Source organism: Macrosteles quadrilineatus, unplaced genomic scaffold (genome assembly GCF_028750875.1).
Source record: "Macrosteles quadrilineatus isolate MER2022 unplaced genomic scaffold, UCM_ALF_1.0 Scaffold_1__1_contigs__length_201487025, whole genome shotgun sequence".
Classification (NCBI taxonomy): domain Eukaryota; kingdom Metazoa; phylum Arthropoda; class Insecta; order Hemiptera; family Cicadellidae; genus Macrosteles; species Macrosteles quadrilineatus.
Genome location: NW_026542594.1, coordinates 200,778,527 through 200,801,600, shown reverse-complemented (window position 1 = coordinate 200,801,600; position 23,074 = coordinate 200,778,527). Strand labels below are relative to the sequence as shown.

The 23,074-nt window shown below is 33.4% G+C and overlaps 1 protein-coding gene across 1 annotated transcript in view; it reads left to right on the top strand.

Moving 5' to 3' along the window:
• Nucleotides 1–595: 595 nt before the first annotated feature.
• LOC128994304 (roundabout homolog 2-like) overlaps nucleotides 596–23,074 on the top strand; it is an 85,605-nt gene continuing 63,126 nt past the window's right edge. Inside the window, exons 1-4 of the mRNA XM_054418747.1 lie at nucleotides 596–694; nucleotides 1,459–1,689; nucleotides 17,384–17,540; nucleotides 18,137–18,276. Coding sequence (XP_054274722.1) covers nucleotides 1,566–1,689; nucleotides 17,384–17,540; nucleotides 18,137–18,276 — 421 coding nt within the window. The 5' untranslated portion in view covers nucleotides 596–694; nucleotides 1,459–1,565. The remainder of the gene's footprint in view (nucleotides 695–1,458; nucleotides 1,690–17,383; nucleotides 17,541–18,136; nucleotides 18,277–23,074) is intronic.

Genomic DNA, 23,074 nt, shown 5'->3' with positions numbered 1-23,074 from the left:
ACCAAAACACTGTTTCATTTTGATGTCCTCAGAGGCCAAAACACGAGTCGATCGGATTGTTAATACATGTATGTGTAGGTGAACACGAATGATTGAGTAGTTATGATCCCATTTTGATCAAATCTTTCATGAATGCGTACGACAGGATAAACTTGAATAATTTACAAACCAGCAAGATCGGGTCATAGGAACAGAGAGTAATGGGGTTTAAAAATTAAAATTAGCTTTTTTAAAATTTAATGCTTAAAACATATAAACGCATAAATTTACTTCATGATTTTATTGTATTTATATGGGTACATATAATTGTGGTTTAAGGTTTTACAGTGTAGGCCCACGTCCAGAATACCTAGAATAAAATACGTTTCATCAGTGAAGGTAAAACATCTGTTTTCAACTCATGAACGACGTGCTAAAATGGATTCGTAGAATTGTTCAAATCAAACAAGCACAACTCAAAACGATCACCACTCATATATCTACTACAAACTCCAACTGTAGCAAGTGTAGTTACATAGGTGTGCGCTAGGTGGGGTGGCGTCCACACCTGCGCCAGGCGAGAGCCGCGCGTCGCGACGCCCAGTCTGTGATCGTCCGGCGTCGTGTCGCGTACCTGTCGTGACGTCATCGCGTCGCTGGCGTCGTGTGGTCACGTGTTCGAGTAGTATCAATGTCATAGTGAACTGTCCATCTGGTATGTTTGAATAAGGAGTTTCAATAGATAAATTTATCAAAAAGAACATAAACATGGGAAATTGTAAAAATTAATTTTTTGTAGTCAAACTGACGGTGGGGAAATAAAATTAAACATGTTTTGCTTTATAAAATTTTAATTGCAATAGATTTTTTCTATCCATACATTTTTTAAAGTACACCGGTATAGATAAATTAGTGGATACAAATATATAAGTTTAGTTTAGTAGTGAATTTGTTTACTTATTTTATTGTAGTAAAACATACTGGTTTATAAGTTCAAATAATCAGGGGGAAAAGTAATTAAATGTTGGAATACGTCTTAAGGACACTATAGAAGAACATTTTCTATACTGTTTAAAATATTTAAGTTGTATGGATTAAAGGGTGTTTGCAATTGTCCATTAATTTAATTAAACTTATGTATTTATATTATTTACTGTCGTGTACCTATCCAAATATATTTGAACCGTGCAAAGGTTGTATACAATATATTTCACAAGACTAAAACATGATTATTTATTTGAGTAGGCGTTTTTACCATCGTTTGTTGAACACATAAGATATTCAAAGTATCACTGAACAAGTCATTATCTCTACTTTACCATCCTTATATCAATTATTTACAATGGGGACGCCACTATGTGCGTATTTTAACCCAATTATGAGTGAAGAATGAGTGTAGAACGATTGTTAAGGTATTGTAATTTAAATAGTTTTTAAGCTTTATTGTATTAAATTAATTTCTAAATACACCCTCAACAGTTTGAAGTAAAAACAGTTCCAATGATGACAGCGAGTGAATTATCCCGTTGGTGGTAAAAAGACTCAAAAATGACGTCATCAAAGACTAAAGTTCGGATACAAGCCGGATGATGACGTCAGTTTCCGGAAGTGATCACGATAATCGGATGTGGATCATACATACCGGATGTGGTTACCTTTACCGTATGTGGATGATTCTGGTGCTTATTCTCCTACTGGATTCGGTAAAAGGTCAGTATTCTTTTTGATACTTCTATTGAAAAAAAGATTCTAAATAAGGCTAATTTACTATTTGATAAGTTATGGATGAACTTATTAAATAATAAATTAGTTTGACAATTGACTTGACTGGTAAAAGGTTATACAAGTAAAACAAATATCCAAGCCAAATTAACCAACAGAATGATGCAATGGAGATTTAAAACGCAGATTAGTTAATGATAAATAATAACATGTTTTCTCTTAAGTTTTCGATGTCTACTGTATATTTGTGTATTATTAGAAAAAGTCTCAAACTGGCATAAATGTTAAAGGAACACACATAGTTTGAATTACATGTAAGTAAATTTAAAATGGTCATATAAGAAAACAATCACCAAAATACCAACGAGTTCAAAACATCGTTTTATACAAACACAATACATACAATAAACACTGAGACGATGTTACTTAAAACTAATTAAGTTCCCTGATTATTATATTGGCTTTTCTTAAATGATAACAAACCCATTCTGTTATAAGGTAATTCAATACCTTGAATATTTAGTGAGTCGGTGGCTTAGTCGGTAGCGTCGCGGACTTCGGGCCCAAGGCAGCGATGTCAAGGGTTCGGATCCTGGTCACTGCCGATAACATTTTATCAGTACAGTTCACCTTTGTACTGTACTGGCTCATTCCTTGCTTTGCTGTTAACGATCCACGCACGGGCGCTTAGTCTATGTGGACGGGCAAATGCAAGGTTAAAAGAGGCCGCCAACCTCTTCTTTAAAAAAAAAAAAAAAAATAAAAAAAATAATGAAAGTCATGTTTATTATCTTTGGTACTTGTTCTTTTTAACTACTATTACAATATGTTTAATTCGTCTATGGAAGGGAGATTAAAACACGTATTAACAGAGTATTGTACTTAATTAACCGTACTTGGTTTTAATTAAAAGTAACATTAAGTAAATATATTTTGGATATATTCTAAAGAATTGCTAGAACACTCTTACTTGTAAAGGAAAATTCAGTTTCAATATTTAAAATAAACTAACGAAAATTGATGTTTAAAATCATTAAAACGTGTTTACCGAAGATAATTTCAGTGCAAATGTTAATTATTTTGTGCATTAACAATACTAGCTATTACCCTGGGACTTCAACCCGTTTGACTTCATAAGTATGAATACAACTATTGATCAGGTAAGTTAAGCTGAAATAAACGATGCAAACAGAATACAGTAACACAATCAAATAATCACAACTGATTTTATTAAAGTAGTAATTTGAAAGAATAACAAACAAATACCGCTGAGGTATTTTAACATTAGGTATGTGGAAAGTTCCCTTTAGAAAAGAATAATGAAATAATGGATAGTTTTGCGCAAGGTTTCTCATCACGACGAACATAGTATATGGTTTATGGGGGTATGACTTGTAGTTTTCTCAAAAGTTCATGGGTACTTTGTACTTTATATATGGATTATCATACAATTCATATTTTAATTGTTCGCAATAAAAAGAACTAAGTTATGTTGAAGGCAGCTCTCCGTTGAATACATACATTTAAAATGCATTTAAATCGAAAGACTTTTGAATAAATTAATAACTATATTTTGTGTACATAATAAAAACAACGCCCAAAGACATCTTTACATACATTGCAGTACCTATAATGAAAAACAATTAAAAAGGTTACCCTAAACATTGTCCTACACATATCTCACTGCTGCAAACGCTTCTGGCCAGCGAGTGATAGAGAGTTTCAATTATGAGCTAAATGGCAAGTATTTACAGAACTCCCAAACAAGTGGTACAAAAAGCCCTGGTGGTGGACATCTCTCATTAATTTCTCCATTGTTTGGTTCCAACAATAAATTGTTAACACACGCACACACATACACATGCACACACACACACAACGATGGTGGTCTTTAGTCTAAAGCTTCGGCGTTTGATCTGCAGTAAATGAGGTGGGACTGAACACTGTTGAAAATGTCCGAAAATAGTAACTTGTAATAATTCTGCAGAGATATTTCAGCCTTGTAATGAATGTCTGATAATGCAAGCCCGATGATACAAGGCCTTATTAGGCAAAACTTGAATTCTGCAAAAAAAATGTTGTTCTTTCAATGATTATGGTGGTGATTTTTCATTACTGAAAGCAAATCGGTTAAAAGCTTATCTTAATCGCTGATCTGATCTGTATTTAGACGAAAAGAAACATAGAAAATAACAAAATTACGAAACAACATGTCTTCTACGATTACAGTACAAAAAAAATAAAAATAAAAAACTGCTACTGTAAAAAAAATGCAAAACCAAGGGTTTGGGCTACCCACTAGAAAGCGTTATCTGCATTTTGCTAATTTAATTTCAAAATTTACTTTTTCATTCCAAATTGTTGTGTTTTAAGCAATGTAAATAGATTATAATATATATATATTTTTTTTCTATATAGGTTTGGATTATAATTGAGGTAGAAGAAGTGATTCGAACAGTTGCATACATGTTGCATTCATCCCAAAATATTCGGAAGGGAGGATTCATATCTCACAGACTCGAAACGAAAGTTGTGAATGATACTGAAATTGAACTTTCCACGCCCGGAATGCTCGCCATTTTGGACATATTGGACATTAAAACTCACAGAATCTACATCGTATGCACCGACGATGTTATTGCGTCAAAATGTAGCAAATTACTACATATGAACGACGAACAGCGTACGAACGACCGAGGGGACAGTTTTAATAAACGTTTACTGCAAAGGGAAATGTGGATTGGAATTTTTGGAGCGATTTTGCAGTTTTTAATATAAAATGCACTTTATTCCGCCCAAAACAGTATTTCCAATAAAAATATCGATTATAAGGAGGGTTGGGGTTATGTTTTCGTTACTTTCATATTATTTCGTCTTCACAATTTGTGTCTTAAAATCAACATTGAAGAACTAGCTTATGAGGAACTGTACACACACTTGATTTACCTACAGATTCGTAGGAAATTAGTTTAAATTTCTTTAAACTAAGAAAAGAACTATGAATATTTATGTTTTTAAATTGTGACATTTTCATCAAATGAATGACTATAAGTAACGAAATTATACTATATGCAATGCACGATTTACTTAAGCCGTTAAAGCTTGCATGTATATTTGAATATTTAAATTCGATCTGGCTCGAAGGACCATAAAAATTGTTAACAAGTAAGACTACGAATAACTTAAATTAATTTTCTATTTATTTGGTGGTTATTCTTTTACTGTCACTTATAATTTCAAAACACCTCATTCCATATAAATTGATTTTGTGTCCCTTCACAGTTGTATGTGACAAAAATGTAGTAATTTCACAAAATTCATAAACAGTATTTTAATAATAATATTCTTGATTGATTATGCAACCACTAAATACAAAGCTATATACTTAATGGGGATGGTGTAGAATCACCAGCTACTTTAGAATTAGGGAAAAGTATGGGTAGGGTATTTAACAATTACTTTGGCAGCCTTTCTAAAAAATTTTTATTTCACTGCGACTTTTATAAATTTTATTTCCTTAACCGTGCTTAGTAAATGTGTAGCACAGTGTGATTTATGAATCATCCTATCGTGACCCTTGCTATAGTTAACGCCCTCTTTTATTCATCCCCTCTAGCATCTGTTGAGGTGAAACCTCCCCTCTATTAACACCTTGGTAGGATTAAAACACGTGTTAATGTGTGACTAAAAGGTAGTCAAAAGATATTACACCGAAGGGTAGGAGAGACTGTTACAAAGTGATTGATTAGTGTTTCTTTTCCGATGTGTTTTAAGGTGACGGCTGTATTATTTATGATTTGATTACGTGTAATTTAAGCTATTTATATTTAATAAGGTGTCGGTTATCAATCTTGTTTATCACAGCAAAAAATCACACAGACATTATAACGAACAGAAGTGTACATTTTGCATTGATACATAAACAGTTTATCCAAAAAAGTCTACTTTTACTTAAACGAATAAAATATTTTCTCGAAAATATACACCATGTGATACCATTTTGTTGCAAAAAAAAAACTCGGATAAAATTAACGTTAACACATGAATTGGACAGGTTCACCTTTAAACATAAAATAATTGACTTAATAAATTGAGGTACAGTAATTTTTCCAAATTATTCTGTAGCCAAACAGACTGAAATGCTTTAGGAAGTTTGTATTGTTGGTATTGATTCATGAAAAACTGTTATTGTAAAAAAAGTTCCCAGTTTTTAAATTGTTCACATGACAGTTGTTATTTTTTCATATCAACCTTACACAACACTTGTGGTAAACAATTATAACAGTTAGGATCACAATTAAAGAATTACTTCACAAATAATATCCTATTAGAAATTCCAGATTTATTTCTGGTAAAACAATGCATAGTTTTAAAACCAGGAAAACTATACCAACATTAATACTATGTTTTAAACCCTTTTATGTTGGAAACCCCGTAATAATTCCAGTGGTATCTGCCATGTGTAAGTTCCAAGCACACAAAAGGTGGGCAAGCAATGCAATAGAAAATAGAGAACAAATGGAGGCCCACTGTCCAGGGCCTTGGATTCGTGATTATTGTGTATACACGCACGTGTGTGTGTGTGTGTGTGTGTTGGTGGGAGGGGGGGGGTGGAAGTCAATCAACTAACCTGATCATCCCTCACGCCCCGGGCGCTTCTTACAACCCTAACATCGGTCACGCTTCACGAGAAACCGTCCAAACTTAAGACTACTCTGGTTTGAAATACATGGTTTTTGTTCTATGCCAATCTGTTTGACCTGGAAGTACAAAAATACGTCAATTAACACTTGTGAGTAATATTTACACTAATACTGTTTTACTCACAAGACGGTAAATACATATAAATGATAAGTGGTGATCGATGTCGATTGGATACTCCATCATCAGAACCAATAGGCAGACGACTAATCTGTTTAAATTGCACAGTGTCTAATTTAATACTTTCTCTATAATTGTGTTATGTACGGATCTTTGGGTTTAGCCTTAAACCTAAAATCACAGTCTACATTATTTGCAAAGGATCTGAAATAATCTTTTATTTTGAGGTCAATTATTGATAACATGTAAAAAAATAGATTAATATCAAATTAATTTGTTTGTTTTGTTATTGAACTTTTTACTCGGTACTGGTACTAATTATCTTATAAGACTACATTATTCACTTATTGCGTAGAATGTATGGATTTATAATATATCTAAGACATTACAATTGTTTTAACATTTCTTCCTAATCCTAAACTTAAAATAATATCAAGATAAAAATATACATCCTAGTGAAATGAACTAAATTTAAAATGTTAGCGTAAACAAATTTAAATATAAATTACGCTAAGCTGTACTTTATACTTTGCCGCTTAGGATGTATCTGGTTTATCAAGATTAGGCTAAGTATCAAGTACTGAAAGTAGGCTACTGTAGCTAGTAAACCTCACTGTAGTATTATGAGAGTGAGTCACGGTAGAGTAGACTGGACTGTACGCGGACATGATGGTAAATTTCACTTAACTGTTGTGTGAACTTGTTGAATAATTCCTTGTTTTGAAGGTATAGACATCAGTACAGGTGGAAAATTTGAGATTTTAATGGTCGAATATTTCTTTGTAAACCCGAATATGTTATAAAATATAGACTGATTACAGCACTATACAACAGTTAAGTAAAATTTACCTTCAATTTTAAAAAGTAATAACACGTGAATTTTGATTTAAATGCATACTAAAAGAACTTTGTAAATACATATTGGGGTTCTAACAAAGTGACTAGGCTTATTAAAAATTGTGTGATAGTATCAACCAATAATTGGTCAAACATTAAGCTACCGATTAGTCACTTCTGTCTATTCATCATTATCTTTACCAACGCTTTTGGGACGCGCATTTTATGCTGAACATAATGATTGAAACAAATTAAATTATCTAACTTCAGCCAAGTTACTGACTTTGTTCTGCTATATCAAGTCAGGACCATTTAATTAAAGCCGAAAAATCATTAAAAGCTGGATCTTTTTCCCAAACCATTAAAACCCTACTAAAATAGGATCGAACCTGTGACCTTCTGATTGTCAGGCGAACACCATATCCCGCTAAACTTTATTTCAATATAATGTGTGAGTCGATCGTCACGTTAATCGCAAATTAAATTCAACCACTTCAAAAGCAACGGACGAAACAGTTAAATATTCTCAACCACAATAAATCTTGCCAGCATATTTGCCGGTCTGTTGCTCGAGTATTAATTAAGTCAGATTATCTGTAGACAAACGAGTCTGGGTATGATCCAGACTTAACCATGCAGCCAAGACTACTTGGACAGCTTTCTATGTAGAACAGCTGATTGATATAGTTACAGCATTCTATGTCCCACACAGCTGATTGATATAGTTACAGCATTCTATGTCGCACACAGCTGATTGATATAGTTACCACTCTTTTTGCTCAGTTCTCGTGTTTTTGTGGTTTTGTGTTCATTAAATGTATAGCGTTGTGCAATTACTTTGAAAACATCGCTTAAGATTTGTTGTCTTTTCTCCTCTAATGAGTATTTCATCTCTAAAACTATCGAGGCATCCAGTATTATATTGTATTAAAGGATAAATCCTATATTTAAATTCTCCCAAGCTCAAAATATCTTCAACCAGCTCAAAATGGCCATATAGGTGTTAATACAATTAGGTTAAGCTAGTTTTCATAAAACACTTTTTACAGTATTATTCTTTACTCTGTATTGATGACCTTTTGTGTTGTTGGGTAAATGCAACTAAATTAAGTGTTAATTAAAATAAGGGTAGGTTAGGTATGGTTTAGGTAGATTTAGTAAAAAAACGTGTTTTCTTCCTATTAGTCTAAGTTAATTGCTATTATACACTTCATTTAATATTTGACATTCATCTTTTCCACTTAAATTGTTTTGCCAAATTTTTATTGGTTAGGTTATGTTAGGTTATTTTAAATTAGTTAGGATTGAAAAGTTGTTTATTATTTTTTAACTAATTAAATTGGATCCTTTTATAGTAGACTATTGAATAAGGTTGAGGTTATATTTAATGTTATCTGGTAATGCGTGTATGAATCATTTTATATATGTTTTCAGCTGTGAATAACCTAAAATAAATTTAAATTTCTTAAATAGGACACATTGTTTCGAAAAGAGTAATTAAATGTTTAGGGTAGTTCTAAGACTATAGAGTCGTTGAACACTAATTAGTCATTTATTTTCAGGTTAAGGAGTAAAGCGTATACGTCACCGTTAGTTTTCCCCTCTCACCCCCCCCCCACCCTTCCACGTTCATCCCCTCACTCACGTGAAACTCTCCTCAGAGTGTAATCTTATAACTTTGTCTTGTCAGGGTTTAATACCAGAAGTCATTTTTCAGAAGTATCATCTCCAAAACGGCAATTTATAAGTCTCGCTAGTCCTCGCTTATCGGGCTGTGTGATGAGGGTTGTTGAGTTATTGAACGTAGAATTGATAAGTTCCAATTTGATATATGTCCTTAAAATATATAATAAATAATTGTTGGTTTAGGGGTAGAGCACGAGGTTTCGGTCGCTGAGATCACGGGTTCAAAGCCCACCAATCACTAACGGATTTTATCTATGTAATTATGCCTCTGTGGCCTAGCCTAAATAATGTATGAAAATGTTTCGGATGAAGCCTAGCGTTCTACAATGTGAAGATGGGACAAAAAAAAATAATAAGGCAGTCTTAATAAGATATGGCCATTCACAAACAATATAATAAAATAGATAGTCAAAAGACATTATAAAATTAGTTTAATAAACACTATTCACAAAGAGATTACATACAATAACTATATAAAGATATGGTACTTTGGTATTATACCGACCACAACAATAAATCGACTTCCAAATAGGATTTCAATTAGTTTAAATAACAACATCTTTCTAACATAACCAACTTTGATTAGGTTAGGTTTGGTTAGATGTTACGGGTTAGGTTATTATTATACTATATATTATTATATATAGGTGCGGTTGGTATAAAACCGTATTTTTAGGTACATTTGTTTTCTAAATATCAATTTAGCGACATTTTGTTGTCAAATAAGTGAAATTTTATTTACACAAAAATGGTAAAGTAGAACTCAAATATATAATTTAGTTTAGCAACTTTCGCTATCAGAATATTCCAAGAAGATAGCCAGAATCAGTGTTATATGCACTGAACACGCATACAGTAGATTACTGTGTACATTGTAGGTAGAAATTGGCCGTAATTTGTACCTGATGTCTGCTGTGAAATGGCTTCTTCTACACGGAATGTTGTATCAATTTGCCTTAATAAACTATAAAAGATTGCAATGCATGTTTTGCAAACAAGTTAAGGGCTAAGTTCAATATTTTTGCACTGTAGTTATATTTATGTAAGATTCGATGTCCTGTAATCCAGCTACTACAAGGTTACGAATTGTGGATATTTATAGGCATGCACTAATTCGTATATACAAAGGAAAAATGTGGTTCGGAATCCACTATAAACTGTAGGTCCTGTAGTTGCCATTAGCTGTATGGGCTATTAATTAACAGCTGTGTCTAAGGAATGTGTCGGCCTTAGTCACTAACAAGATTACAAGATCGCGCCACTCATCCTACACTCATCTCCATTCATAATTGGCTTAAAATACCTACTTTGTATGGTTGTCATTTCATGGAAAAGTATTTAAGTGTTCTCGTCTTGAATTATTTATTTTATTTGTGTTTATTTGTGCCAGTGGCATTTGTTACGTTTTGGAAGGGAACGGTCCAAACCCTGGGCTTGTTTCTATCTAACGTCGACCTATTTGTTTTATAGCATCATTGATTTCACAGCCCAATGACAAATGTCATTTAAGTATGGAAACGATCTCGCTTGGATTCGAACCAGCAACCTTTAGATTCTAAGGCAAGCACTATAATAACTGTGAAGTAGACTTATTTCCCCAATAAGCTAAAATTTTTGAAAATTTTTCGATGGAAAGTAATTAAGATTAATAGCGTTAAAAACAGAGTATGTTGAAAAACACAGTTTTACTTCTCATTTTCAAATCTTTTACCACGAATCCTTAAAAGGGCAACTTATTGTAATCTATAGCACAACTATATAATATATCCACAACAACATAAAGGATGCCTCTATCATTCATAGGATGATAAAATAAATAAAAATAACTTCAATTTGTGTTTTTAACGCCATTAGAATTTTCATGTTTTTGTAGGATAAAAGTATAAGCCCTCGTCTTGTTTCTATAGCGCGATGACATTTGAGTCCATAAACTAATTCATCAGGGATTGAACTAGGAACCTTCAGATTTGGAGTAAGCACCCTAGCCACTCGAATAATCGACTATTAATTATAGCATTCTCTATGGGAGGCACATACAAATTATGATTTTAACACTAGTGATTTCCATATAGACTTCAGAATCTGAAATCCTTATTTATTCTAAATTGTTCCAAACAAAATCACGCAATAAAACTAACGAATAACTAAATAAAATATCAATGTGTTTAACAGATGTAATAACTTAGGACCATATGTTTATGTGAATTAATGATCACCTGTTATTTTGCATTTGTTTTGTTTGTATTAGTTTTTCTGTTTACATTAAAAGTATACGATCGATTCAACTGAACTAATTTGCTTATTATTTGAAAATGTAACAAATATTTTATGAAAAACAATCTTGGTAACGATCCAGTGATGAAAAGGCAATTACTGGAACAATAGCAATGTTGCAATATTCTCCTGGTTTCTGAGACTTTGGGGGATGTTAACATAATGGGATTCTTGACCGGTTGAAATAATGGTTAGTGTTATTAAAACTGGACGCTGCTGGCCGAGGGGGCTTTTGATTTATACCAGTCTCCACCACCCTTAAGGTCCAGGGGAGGGGAGGAAATGCAACAAAGAAATTACTGCAACAGCTGGGAAAGATTTCTTGAAGGGAACTGAGGCGTTCCGAGTGATAAATTGTTTATTGATAGGAATGTATTTGAAATTATCACAATTTTTTTTTAAATCACTTGAAGGTGAATTTAAAATTTAACTATTTATTCTATTAATCCACTGTTTACTAACTACCTCACACAATAGAATCAAAATAATCTGTTTATTAAAAAAAAACTATAATCATTACAAGATATCAATATATTTGTGACATGAATACTGCTATTTTGCTAACAAATTAAGTTACATTTATTGGATGGAATATAGTATTTTACTTAGTTTTTTGTTAATTATTCATTAATTCAAATAGCGATACATGTGTTGGTTGAGGTTTTGTCGTGCTATTAAATACAATATCATAAAGCTGTGAGCATCTTTAGACTCAAAGTATAAAATAGAGATCATCATTCCTTTTCTTTTGTTAGTTTTTTTTGCATATAATTGTATTGTCACATTACTTCAGGTTATGCATTGTTCAGTTATGGAATTGTCACATGGATTGAATCCATTGGTGATTGGCGGGATTTAAACCCAGGTCCACGGACACCGAAGCCTTTCACTCTACCATTATACCAGCTTGCTCCACAAGATACCTACAACATCTCCAGATATCCTTACTTCAGATACCTATGTTTTACTTATCACAACATCACTATAAAGCTTTTAAATCATTAGTTATTGTGTGGATTTAAACTCGAGCCTCATGGCAAAAGTATTTTGCATTTACAATTAGACCAGCCATGCCTGTTAATGTATTGGGCTCAAAATTGTGGAATAAATACCTTTCCTAATTTGTATGTGTACTACAACGGTGCATGTAAGTGTATGGTGTCAGTAAGATATACTTTGCTAGTGAGCTGGTCTAGTTGGCGTGACTTTGGTCCCTGAGGTCTTGGGTTCAAATCGTGCCAATCACCAATTAATTTCATTTGGAATAACGCCACGAACGCGTACCTTGAAGTAATGTGAAAAAAATCCAAGCTAGACCATCCTAGAAGAAATATTAATTAACAATAAGTTTTCTTTATTTTATAACTGTTTGATTAATTATGGCCCAACAAAACGTGTTGTAAATCCATCAGTGTCTTTAAATCAAACACCAGCGCAGTTTGCACATCCCCTAATGTTACTTTGAGAGGTACTATTTGCTTCCTTTGTTCCTCTGTGTGCGAGTGACGCTCCATCCCTAAAACTTCACCAACAGATCCCTGTGTTTAATGTATCTTTGTGATGTGTTAAGCGTCTGGATAGATGTGCTGGATAAGTCGCTTTACAGAGATGTTCTGATTAAATCTGACATTGTTGGAAGATTTAATCAACCATAATGCTAGTTTTACGTAGAATCTAGTGATGCAAATTATTACGTAACGGGTAGGTATTTGATTTTAGTGTAATTTTACAAAAGTGAAATGTATGCTAATAATTGGGGAATGAACAAATAATATATTTTAGGTTTGAAAAAAAAAATCATTTTAGCCTCAATTGGGTTTTTTGTTTTGGAAATTTAGTCCTTTGGCAAGTAACATGATTTTATGAAACATAATTTCAAAAGAAAATACAAATATTTTTGGGAGTGTTTTGGAATTTAATACACAGACAACATTAATTGCTTTAATAAAGTCAATAAGTAAATAAAATAATATAATTTTAATGGTATAAATCTTTATATACGACAGTATTTTGATTGTTTTCTTTTATTTTAAAATGATTTGCATTCTCTTTTCTACACATTTATTGTCCGCGAAAGTAAGTTATAGGTCCATTTGTGTCTGGATATCTTTTGTTCCTGTAATTTAAACAGTTTAAAATTGTAAATGAAATCAAACAATAAAATTACAATACACACGAGAGGAAGTCATAAACTTTAATGTTTTATGGACTGAAGTTTTTCTTGCAACATATTTTAGTTTATACATACCTTCAAGAGATAAAATTTTCAAAACAACGTTCAAAGTTCTTATCTTCTTAAACACCTAAGTTTCTGTACGTCTACACTCTTCCTAGTCCCAAGAGAGTACTTTGTCTTGTTTCTCGTCAAAGTTAACATTCTAAACATTCTCTTGGCAATCGTGCCTTTGTGAATCGCTCTGCAAATTCTGAAATTAATAATAACAAAGGAAAATGAGAGGTAGAACGTATCATTATTATATTAAGGAGGTGGAAATCCTGATGGTTTGAATCATGAAATGAAATAAGTATTTGAGTATTGCTGTTTGTTTCCAAAATCTCCTATTTTCTCTCAAGAATTCTTTAATGACTGAAAGATGGGGAAGTGTGGTATATGGAAGATGTATGTACAATTTTATATGCTTATTTATACGAAAAACATTTTTCATGACGTAAAACTCAACAATATTTTAATCGGTAAACTCATCCTTCGATGACGTTTTCAATTACCCACATTTATTTAACACACAAAACATATCCACACAGCACTTCACACGGTTGATTGAGATATTCTATTGTCCATTTGCGGGGTGGAGGGGGTTGGAGGGGGGGAAGTCATACATGCATGACAGCCATTGTTAATTGATGGACCTTAATTGACCGTAATTGAAGGCAGATGATATTAGCCTGTCAACACGAAAGGGCCTGCTGAAAATTCTGTAATAGCGTTAATGGATAAAAATGCACGTAGAAATACAAACAGGTTTTTTTCATAACCATAAAACATGAAAGGAAGTTCTTTTAGTTTGACCTTTTATAAAATGTCCTTATTTCTTCCTTTCTTCTTTTCTTCTTTTGCACTTTGCCCAACGGTACAAAAAATCAGCTAAAGTTAAAGAAATTAGTTAATTTTTGAACGATTATTACAAAGAAAGTAGTAACGATAAAATGTGTTATATAGTTTTTCAAAAATACTTGTGCTAATTGAGTAATTGAGCCAATTGAGCATTGAGTAACATTTTATATTTTGCTGCAACAAATACTTTTATCGATATTTGGATGAGTTGGGATGCAAAATTATTGCAGGTGGAGTAATATTAATGTATCCAAAACACAATAACGTCTGTTCGTAATTGTTGAAATCAAAACTATATTTTTTCTGAAGAAAAGTCACAGAACCTAGTAATCATATATACTATTTTGTCATAACACAAAAAAACTGCCATTTAAAACACAAGCATTGCTAATGTGAAGTCGTTCTTAGTTATACGTTTGGTAAAACAATAATCAGTTGAAGTTGAGGACTTAAGCTGTAAATGTTCTCTTTGTTAACCGATTTTGGCAAAGAAAATAATTCCTATAAAAAAAAATAATTAACCCGTATCTTTAGTAAAATTACAGTAGTTTGCGTTTATCTTTATTATATATCACTAAAAAACCTCTATTATCAAAATTTAAAATAAACCAAATGCAATGATATATTACTAGTTGTGATTATGATTTATAATAGATTTGGTGGAGTGTATGCAATGAATTTAACCAAACACAATAACATTGCTATTGCATAGTCCACGAGATATTGTGTTTGCTGTATGAAAAGTACGTAGCTAAAATATTACATGATTTTCACAAATCCCAAATCCCCATAGGAAGTGTTTTAGTAAATAATCTGTTTGGATGAACTTTGGATACAATATTCAAATCAATTGATCATAAACACATTTTCAAACCAACCCCAATTTCCAATTCATCCAAAGGATTTTTCCGGTGAGATAGCACCCTAAACATTAGCCACCCAGCATGATTTAACTTTAAACGCAAACACGTCCATAACATTCCAAACGTTGAAAATGAACTGTAAACAAAGCTAATCGAAATGCAAACATTTACAAACTGGAGTTGAAATGATGCTGAAATTCTCGTGGCAATCGACCAACGAGGGGACTTTTTATGAAATTCTTCGCGGACATATTTCGTGGACATGTACGCAAATATTTGAATGCCTCTGGAAGGGTTGGGGCGCAAACGAGGGTGAAAATGCGGCTAACCACTTGACCACAGCCAAACCGTCCCGTGGTGTCTTGTGTAATTTGTGTGCGTTGTTAGTGTAATTGATGATGGGAAGTTCGGTCTTAGTACCATTATATATCTGCACATAAACTATTTTAGAAAATAAATTGTAAAATGAAGAATATACATACTGATAGCCTATAGTCCTCGCCACCCTAAAATGAGGCAACCCAAGGCCGCACGGCGTATATCTAGTGCGGCCTTTGGCTGCCTCAAGTTAGGGTGGCGAGGACTATAGTAGGTAATGTCACGGACTTCAGGGAGACTGAAGGGTATCCTAAAAATTTGACCAATTCGTTAATACCGAGGCAAAAATTTGGTTCGGATTCCACTATAAACTGCAGGTCCCTTAGTTGCCATTAGCTGTGTTTCTTGTTTTAAAATAAAACTAAATCTTTATATGAAGAATTCTATTTAATGAGCTACAAGTAAGTTTGTTTACTAAAACATTGTTTACAAAAAACAACATAATAATAATTAAGAACCATATGACTTTATAGTCATATGTCATCTCCCTTCTTCACTTATAAGTCAAGTCTTTTGGGAGGATTTATTCTTCGCGATGACTTTCTACTATATACGTCTTTAACTCCATTTCATGTTTCTTGTTTTAAAATAAAACTAAATCTTTATATGAAGAATTCTATTTAATGAGCTACAAGTAAGTTTGTTTACTAAAACATTGTTTACAAAAAACAACATAATAATAATTAAGAACCATATGACTTTATAGTCATATGTCAAGCTGTATGGGCTATCAATTAGCAGCTGTGTCTAAGGAATAAGTCAGCCTTCGTCACTAACAAGACCACAAGATCGCACCACTCATCCTACACTCATCTCCTTTATACTTGGCTTAAAATTCCTACTTTGTATGGTCGCCATTTCATTGAAAAGTATTAAAGTATATCCAAGAATTTTATGGGGTTAGGACCACCTTTCCTTTCTAGGTGTATGAAATGCATTTTTCAAAAATTTTATTGCTGTAGTACATATAGATTTATAAAAATACGTTTGGGCATTGTTGTAAATAATCTGTTGTTCTTACTAATTGCAAAAGACACAACAATGTAAACTTGTGGTACATAATTTATGCCATTCCCCATAGGAAACTCCACTGCTGATTTGCATTGTACTTAACCATTAACCCCATAAAAATATCAGTTTCTTGAGGAAGTTTTTACCGCGCAATTGAGGAAACACGAACATGAAAGGTCTGATAGAGTGCCACACGCAAAGACTTGTAAATTACCACTAACAAGCTGCACAACTTCGCATGTCTTTGGCAAAGAGTTACGATTGAGGCTGCTTCTTACGACTTTGATCTTTCTTGTCCACAGATATGTGAACAAAGGTAGTGTTTGATATATCGTTTAGCTAATAATAAGTGGCGTTTGCTAATTTATTTGAGATGTTTATTATAGTAAAGGATCTGTATTTCTAGAAGTAAAAGGTGGATAATATGGATATGAATGTTGTGAACCCAAATTGACATTCGTCTTCAAAAAGCTTGCACTGTAGAATTTCTTAGGACCGAAAGTCAGTAACACATTGAGTCAAACCATAGCAAAAAGAATTGGCGCTCCCAGCGGTGTGCGCCAGAACCTATGGTAGCCATGGTAACCGCAGCACGGCTGACAGTCTATATTTAATTCTTTTTGTCTATGGTCAAACTTTCATATTGGTTCGAGAACATTACCACGAACAAGTTCATATGTTTACCTGGATCAAATTATTATGACTGAATCTAACAAATCCTCCATTATTTCTGTTTCAGGAGATGAAGGAGCGCCCCCATGGATTACAGAACACCCTGTAGACACTGTGGTACCTCGCCATGAGCCCGCTACCCTCAACTGCAAAGCGGAGGGGAGGCCATCCCCTACAATTACATGGTATAGGGATGGGGAACCACTCACGCCGGCAGTTCATAGGTAAATTTCAATCTATAGCTTTTAAGATGTTTTTGTTTTTAAATTGTCTATATCTATCAATTGCTTTAAACAGAGACACAATCAACACGATTTTCCTATTAATGTTCACTTAAGTATCAAAATAAGTGAGTATTAATATATTTTGAATTTATGTTATACGTTGTAAAAGATTTCTCGTCGTTACGTTTAAGTCCGTAGTTTTTTTAAATAAATGATTCTATTTTATTTCAGCTTGAAAATCAAACTGTGCGCTATAGTAAAATGCATACTGTTCGTATGCTCAGTATTGATAATTTTTTTTGTTATGAAAGCTAATTGAAATGCATTGATCGTCTATAAGTGATCCACATATGCTAAGTGATACGATACAGTATCTGCTGTGGGTTTACAATGCTTGAATTAACTCTTGAATGGAGTTCAGTATGAACTCTGCTTAGCCAGATAGCCCCCGATATGATACGTTGTCATGGTGAGACAAAAGTGGCAACGCCGCAGTTCCGTCCTACCGTAACAGCAGTTGCACTAAAGATGGAATTACGCCTTTAGCCTCTCTGAATGAAAATGCTTTTCTAACACCAAGTTTTTTGTCTCTCCAGGGTACTCCTCCCCGCCGGATCCCTGTTCTTCCTCCGAGTGGTCCACGGTCGCAAGGAGACGGACGCCGGTGTCTACTGGTGTGAGGCCAGGAACTCCGCAGGGTCAGCTAGGAGCAGAAACGCTACTTTGGATGTCGCAGGTAATTTAGTAGTTGACAAATATTTTGTTCTGACGAAATTAGTCATTGGATTGGCTAAGGCATTGTCTATTCTAATACAAGATCATGGCAAGAGAAAAGTGGCAACGCCGCTATCCCGGCTTACCGAAACACATGTTGCAATAATGGACTACACGATTTTAAATTCACAGGTTGGATTAGGATAGGTTTTTTTCCTTCCGAAATGTAAGTAAAACTACTCATTTCTATTTGTTGCATGTACATACGCTGACTATAAATTAAAACACCCAAACTAAATATATTGCTAATTCATATTCCCTATGAAAAGGAATGAGATAAATAAGCATATCCGCATTCTAACTAGTAAACGCATTGTTTCTGACATACAAACTCCCCTAAGCTGTCAGATACACATTTTACTCATGAATAGAACAACCAAATACTTCGCAATTGCATCAACAATGAAAAAGCACAACCGAATGAGTTAAATACTCATACACGCATTTTACCGAGCTATCGCATTGTTACTATACAGACTCCCCTAAGCTGTCAGATACAAATTTTCCTCATGTATAGAACAACAAAATATTTTCGCAATTGCATCCACAAAGAAAAAACACAACCGAATGAGTTAAATACTCGCACGCATTTTACCGAGTAATCGCATTGTTGCCAACATAGTCCCCCAAACTGTCACGGTTGTATTGTAACAGACAATAATTTATTCACCGAAGCTAATTGGTGGTAACGTCGCTACTGCAGTGATACACTGGTGTGGTTGTATGGGGGGACAGGGGGACAGGGGGGCAGGGGGGTCATATATCAATATGTCCGACGAGACATAACACGGACATAGCTTCAGCAAAGGCCGTTGACATTAATTAGCAATAAACCACTTGGGAACGTTTAATATTACAGGTATTACTGTTATGGGTTTAATGTGTAATTGTATCAAAGGGGTTGAATTTGTGGGTTTTGTTTGTTAGGAATTATGGCTTGGGTACAAATATGATAGGGTTAAACAAGTTAAGCTCTTACGAAGTATTATAGTCTGTGCGGTGGAACCTGTCTCCTAGGAGGTCTACCAGGGCTGGCTCGGTCCATTGGCCAACCCCGGGGGGAAGGAGACAGGTTTCATCTTACAGAGTATAGCTTTACATTTTAGTTAAGCCAACTGAGAAACCTTCCGATTTCGATTTCAAATCCGTCACCCTTAAGTGTTTGATTTGTAAGGGTTGAGATACTTGTTAGCGTTGAAGTGTTCATTTGAAATGCTAAACTAAGGAGCAAGCCGAAGCAAACTAACTGGTCTGCCATGGCTAGACAAATAATTATTACGGTATTGGGAATGGATCAACTATACCTACGTATAATGATAATGTTGTAACTAAAATACGTGTATATCTGTAAATATTTACAGACTTGGGAGTAGATAAAGACTAAAGATTAGGTCCACTTTTTAATCTATCTTTGTACTACTACAGTAATAGTAAAATGAAGGTTCTTTGTCACAACCTGTTAAACGTTAAATAATTTTACACGAACCTCAAAACACACAGAGATGCTATGTTCTCTAACCTCCACACATCACACAAACTGCATTTCCAGTCATTTGTGTCAGTAACGCTACATTTGTTGCACGGCTGAACGAATGACTTCATTATAGCTACAATAGCACACAATCTTTCATGTTTAGAAGTCTTTGTGGAATTTTTTCATAACCTAACACATATAATTAACCGTTTAAAAAATTCTGAAATAACTAATGTCATTTATTAAAAAGTACACATATCCCTAACAGATTTCAACTCAATTTGGGCTAAACAAATTTAGATGCAACATTGGATGGTTTCTTAATTAGTACGTATGAAACCTAAGAAAAGATCATATATATTTCTTGTCAATTCACCTTATATTAATGTGTTGTGCTTATTCTTAGAAAAAATTTAACACGTTGTTTATATCAATTGGTGACAACATTTCTTTAGGGATGGAAAATTAAATCTGAGAAAAGTATTATTAGGTATTTCAATAATGATTATAGACAGTATGATGGAACCAATCTTCTGGCTCTCCGTCTACCTGAGGATAATAGTTTCAGGCCCAAGGGTCAGGTGACAGGTTCCATACTATACATAAGAGATAAGGACTTCCTTAGTGTATAATATAATCCAGCCGAATAATTAAGGACTTAGTTTTAAATGTCATTAGTTTAAACCTGAGAAGTGTTGAGAATTTTAGTAAATTTTAAAAATAGAAACTAGACTCATCATTTAATAAATATTAATTAGTTCAGGATAAAGAACGAACTAATCTCAGTCAATAGCAAGGCTATGTCAATTCTTCTATTCAAATGTTACCCTAAATTAATTCTTGCCCAAAACACGTATTCTATATCGGAATCGTATAAATCTATTCATACGCAATTTCTGTCCACAAGAAGCTACAAAAACAATCCGTAATGTTAAAAAATATACCTTAAAAGTTGCATATTTCACAAACATCTTTAGTTGCTGTTTTTACAAAACCACACTATCGAATGATTCTAAGAGCCGCTTTTAGACACAACAATGAGTCCAGCGGTGACAGTGGATGTGTCTAGTAGGAGCTGACATTTGGTTTAATGGCTTTTACTAAATAGAAACTGTCGAACAAGCCATTTGCGCTTGGCACAGCGTGTTTACTACTTGTGTAGATGCTTCGTTGCTTTGAATGTCATGTAGTACTTTTCTTCAAAGTGGGAGTCTTTTTTTTAACAACCAAACAAAATTATTTTTTTATCACTGTTGGATACTACTCCTAAACCTCAAAGAGCTTTTGTGTGCTACTTAACAAACCGATTCTAAACCCCCTTTGCAAGTGTAAATCATAACCTAAAAACATACAATGATAAATACGAGATGTTTTTTCACATTTAGTTGCTGTCACTAACACCCCTTAAGCGTATAACTAATTAAACTAATCCCACACTCCCTGATCGGCTTAAAATAACCAGTTTCGCAGAGGTTAAATTTAAAGAAGACAAAACAATAAAACAAGGATGCAAGAGATAATAATCTAGCTGGTAAATGAACATTCTATGAACTATTCACTTTTCATGACTAATGTTCCACTAAAACGTGAACTAAATCTATTCACCATTCCAGCTGTCCGGGTAACAGCTATAACAGTTAGACAATGGTTTATTCAACAAAGTTAATTGGCATTAATGTCGCAGCTCCTGGAATAGGGAGGTGGTAAAGTGGTGGGGGGAAGGGTAAGAGGGGTGGGGCCAGAATAGTCATTGTTATCAGCAGTTGCGTAAATGCGTATTGTATAGATATGTATTTAGTTTTTGCGAGTTATTTACTACCCTTGTTTCACTGGTGGGTTTTAAATTTCGGCCAAATGGAATAGCGAGCAATTTGCATGTCGGTCAAGTGCCATTGCGGTCAAATGGTTTGTCGATCAAGTGGTGTCTTGGTGAAATTTAAATAACAAGCAATACGTAAGAAATTAATTTAAATGCATCTGATGAATTATTATCGTATATGAAAGAATATAACTCATAAAAGTACAGCATTTAAAAAATAACTTAAGAGTTTCAGTAGAGGTTTCTCTTCGGTATGAGGGGAGTTCTTGCCTTTGACATCCACAATGTTTTATTTTCTAGATAAATGTCACGAAGTATCAAATACCATTTAATGGCATTATTACATGACTTGAATTCATTAGTGATGGCAGACTTGCAAAAATCATACTTTCTAGCCATTAAACCTGCCAACCTCAAATTCAAACTTTGAAAAAAATAACCAATTTCAATGAGTTTAACAACTTTTGAGTCTGTTACTTAATTTATCATGTTGAAACAAAATATCACGCTAATTTTACTAATATTATAACTGAGTTTGAGGTGAATTAAAACGAAAGAGACAGCAAATTTGTTTAAAGGACTAACAGTATGAATAGGTTTTAAATAGCTTTCATCGAGTACACTTATATTACATTATGATATAGTTACTACTAGGTTGCAAGATAAATTCCAGGATTGTATTAAAAAGCCGTCCGAAATTGTAAGACCAAAACTTAATCTTCAATTGTTTTAGAATAGTAACTTTAATGCTAAAGTTTGTTTACAATTATTAAACCCTATTTCCCTATTTAATTTGAAGGAAACATTCTATTTGAAGCCTGTAACGGTCCCTAATTATTCCTGATTAAAATTTCATCTTCTTTGTTACAACTGTTGGTTTGATTGCGTGAAAACTCATGAATGTTAAATGAAATTCCGGAATCCAAGGGGTTGCAGTGTTGTTCAAGAGGGTAATAATCAACGGCGCGAACGACCCTTATTTCTTAATGAGCCTAATTACTATCTTAAGTAATGCACGTTTATCACCAGCTGTAGTAATATTGTCTTAGCCATATGGAAATAGAAAAGTAATTAAAAATCCAATGCTTGTATTTCAAGTTATTTCAGATTGATTATAATTGGTTGTAAACTTTGGAATTGATTGATGATAAAATTTAGTTTTGATAATGTATACAAGTTGTATTTTTACTCTTTAACATCGATAATATTAACTAAAAAATATATAAAAAGGCTCATTACTTACACGTAATGAAATACTCAAGTTATCTTCAATAAACATTTAAAGAAATAAATTTTTTAAACCCATATACCAGTGTTCGTGTATAATAGAAGTAATATTTAGTCTCAAAATACTAAAAAGTGTAACAATGAATATTTAATAGCAAGCTTTGGATCATTTTGAACGATTTGAAGGCTAAATATGTAATTCTGAGATAAAATTATCTATGTGGTAAATGGGCTTAAAGA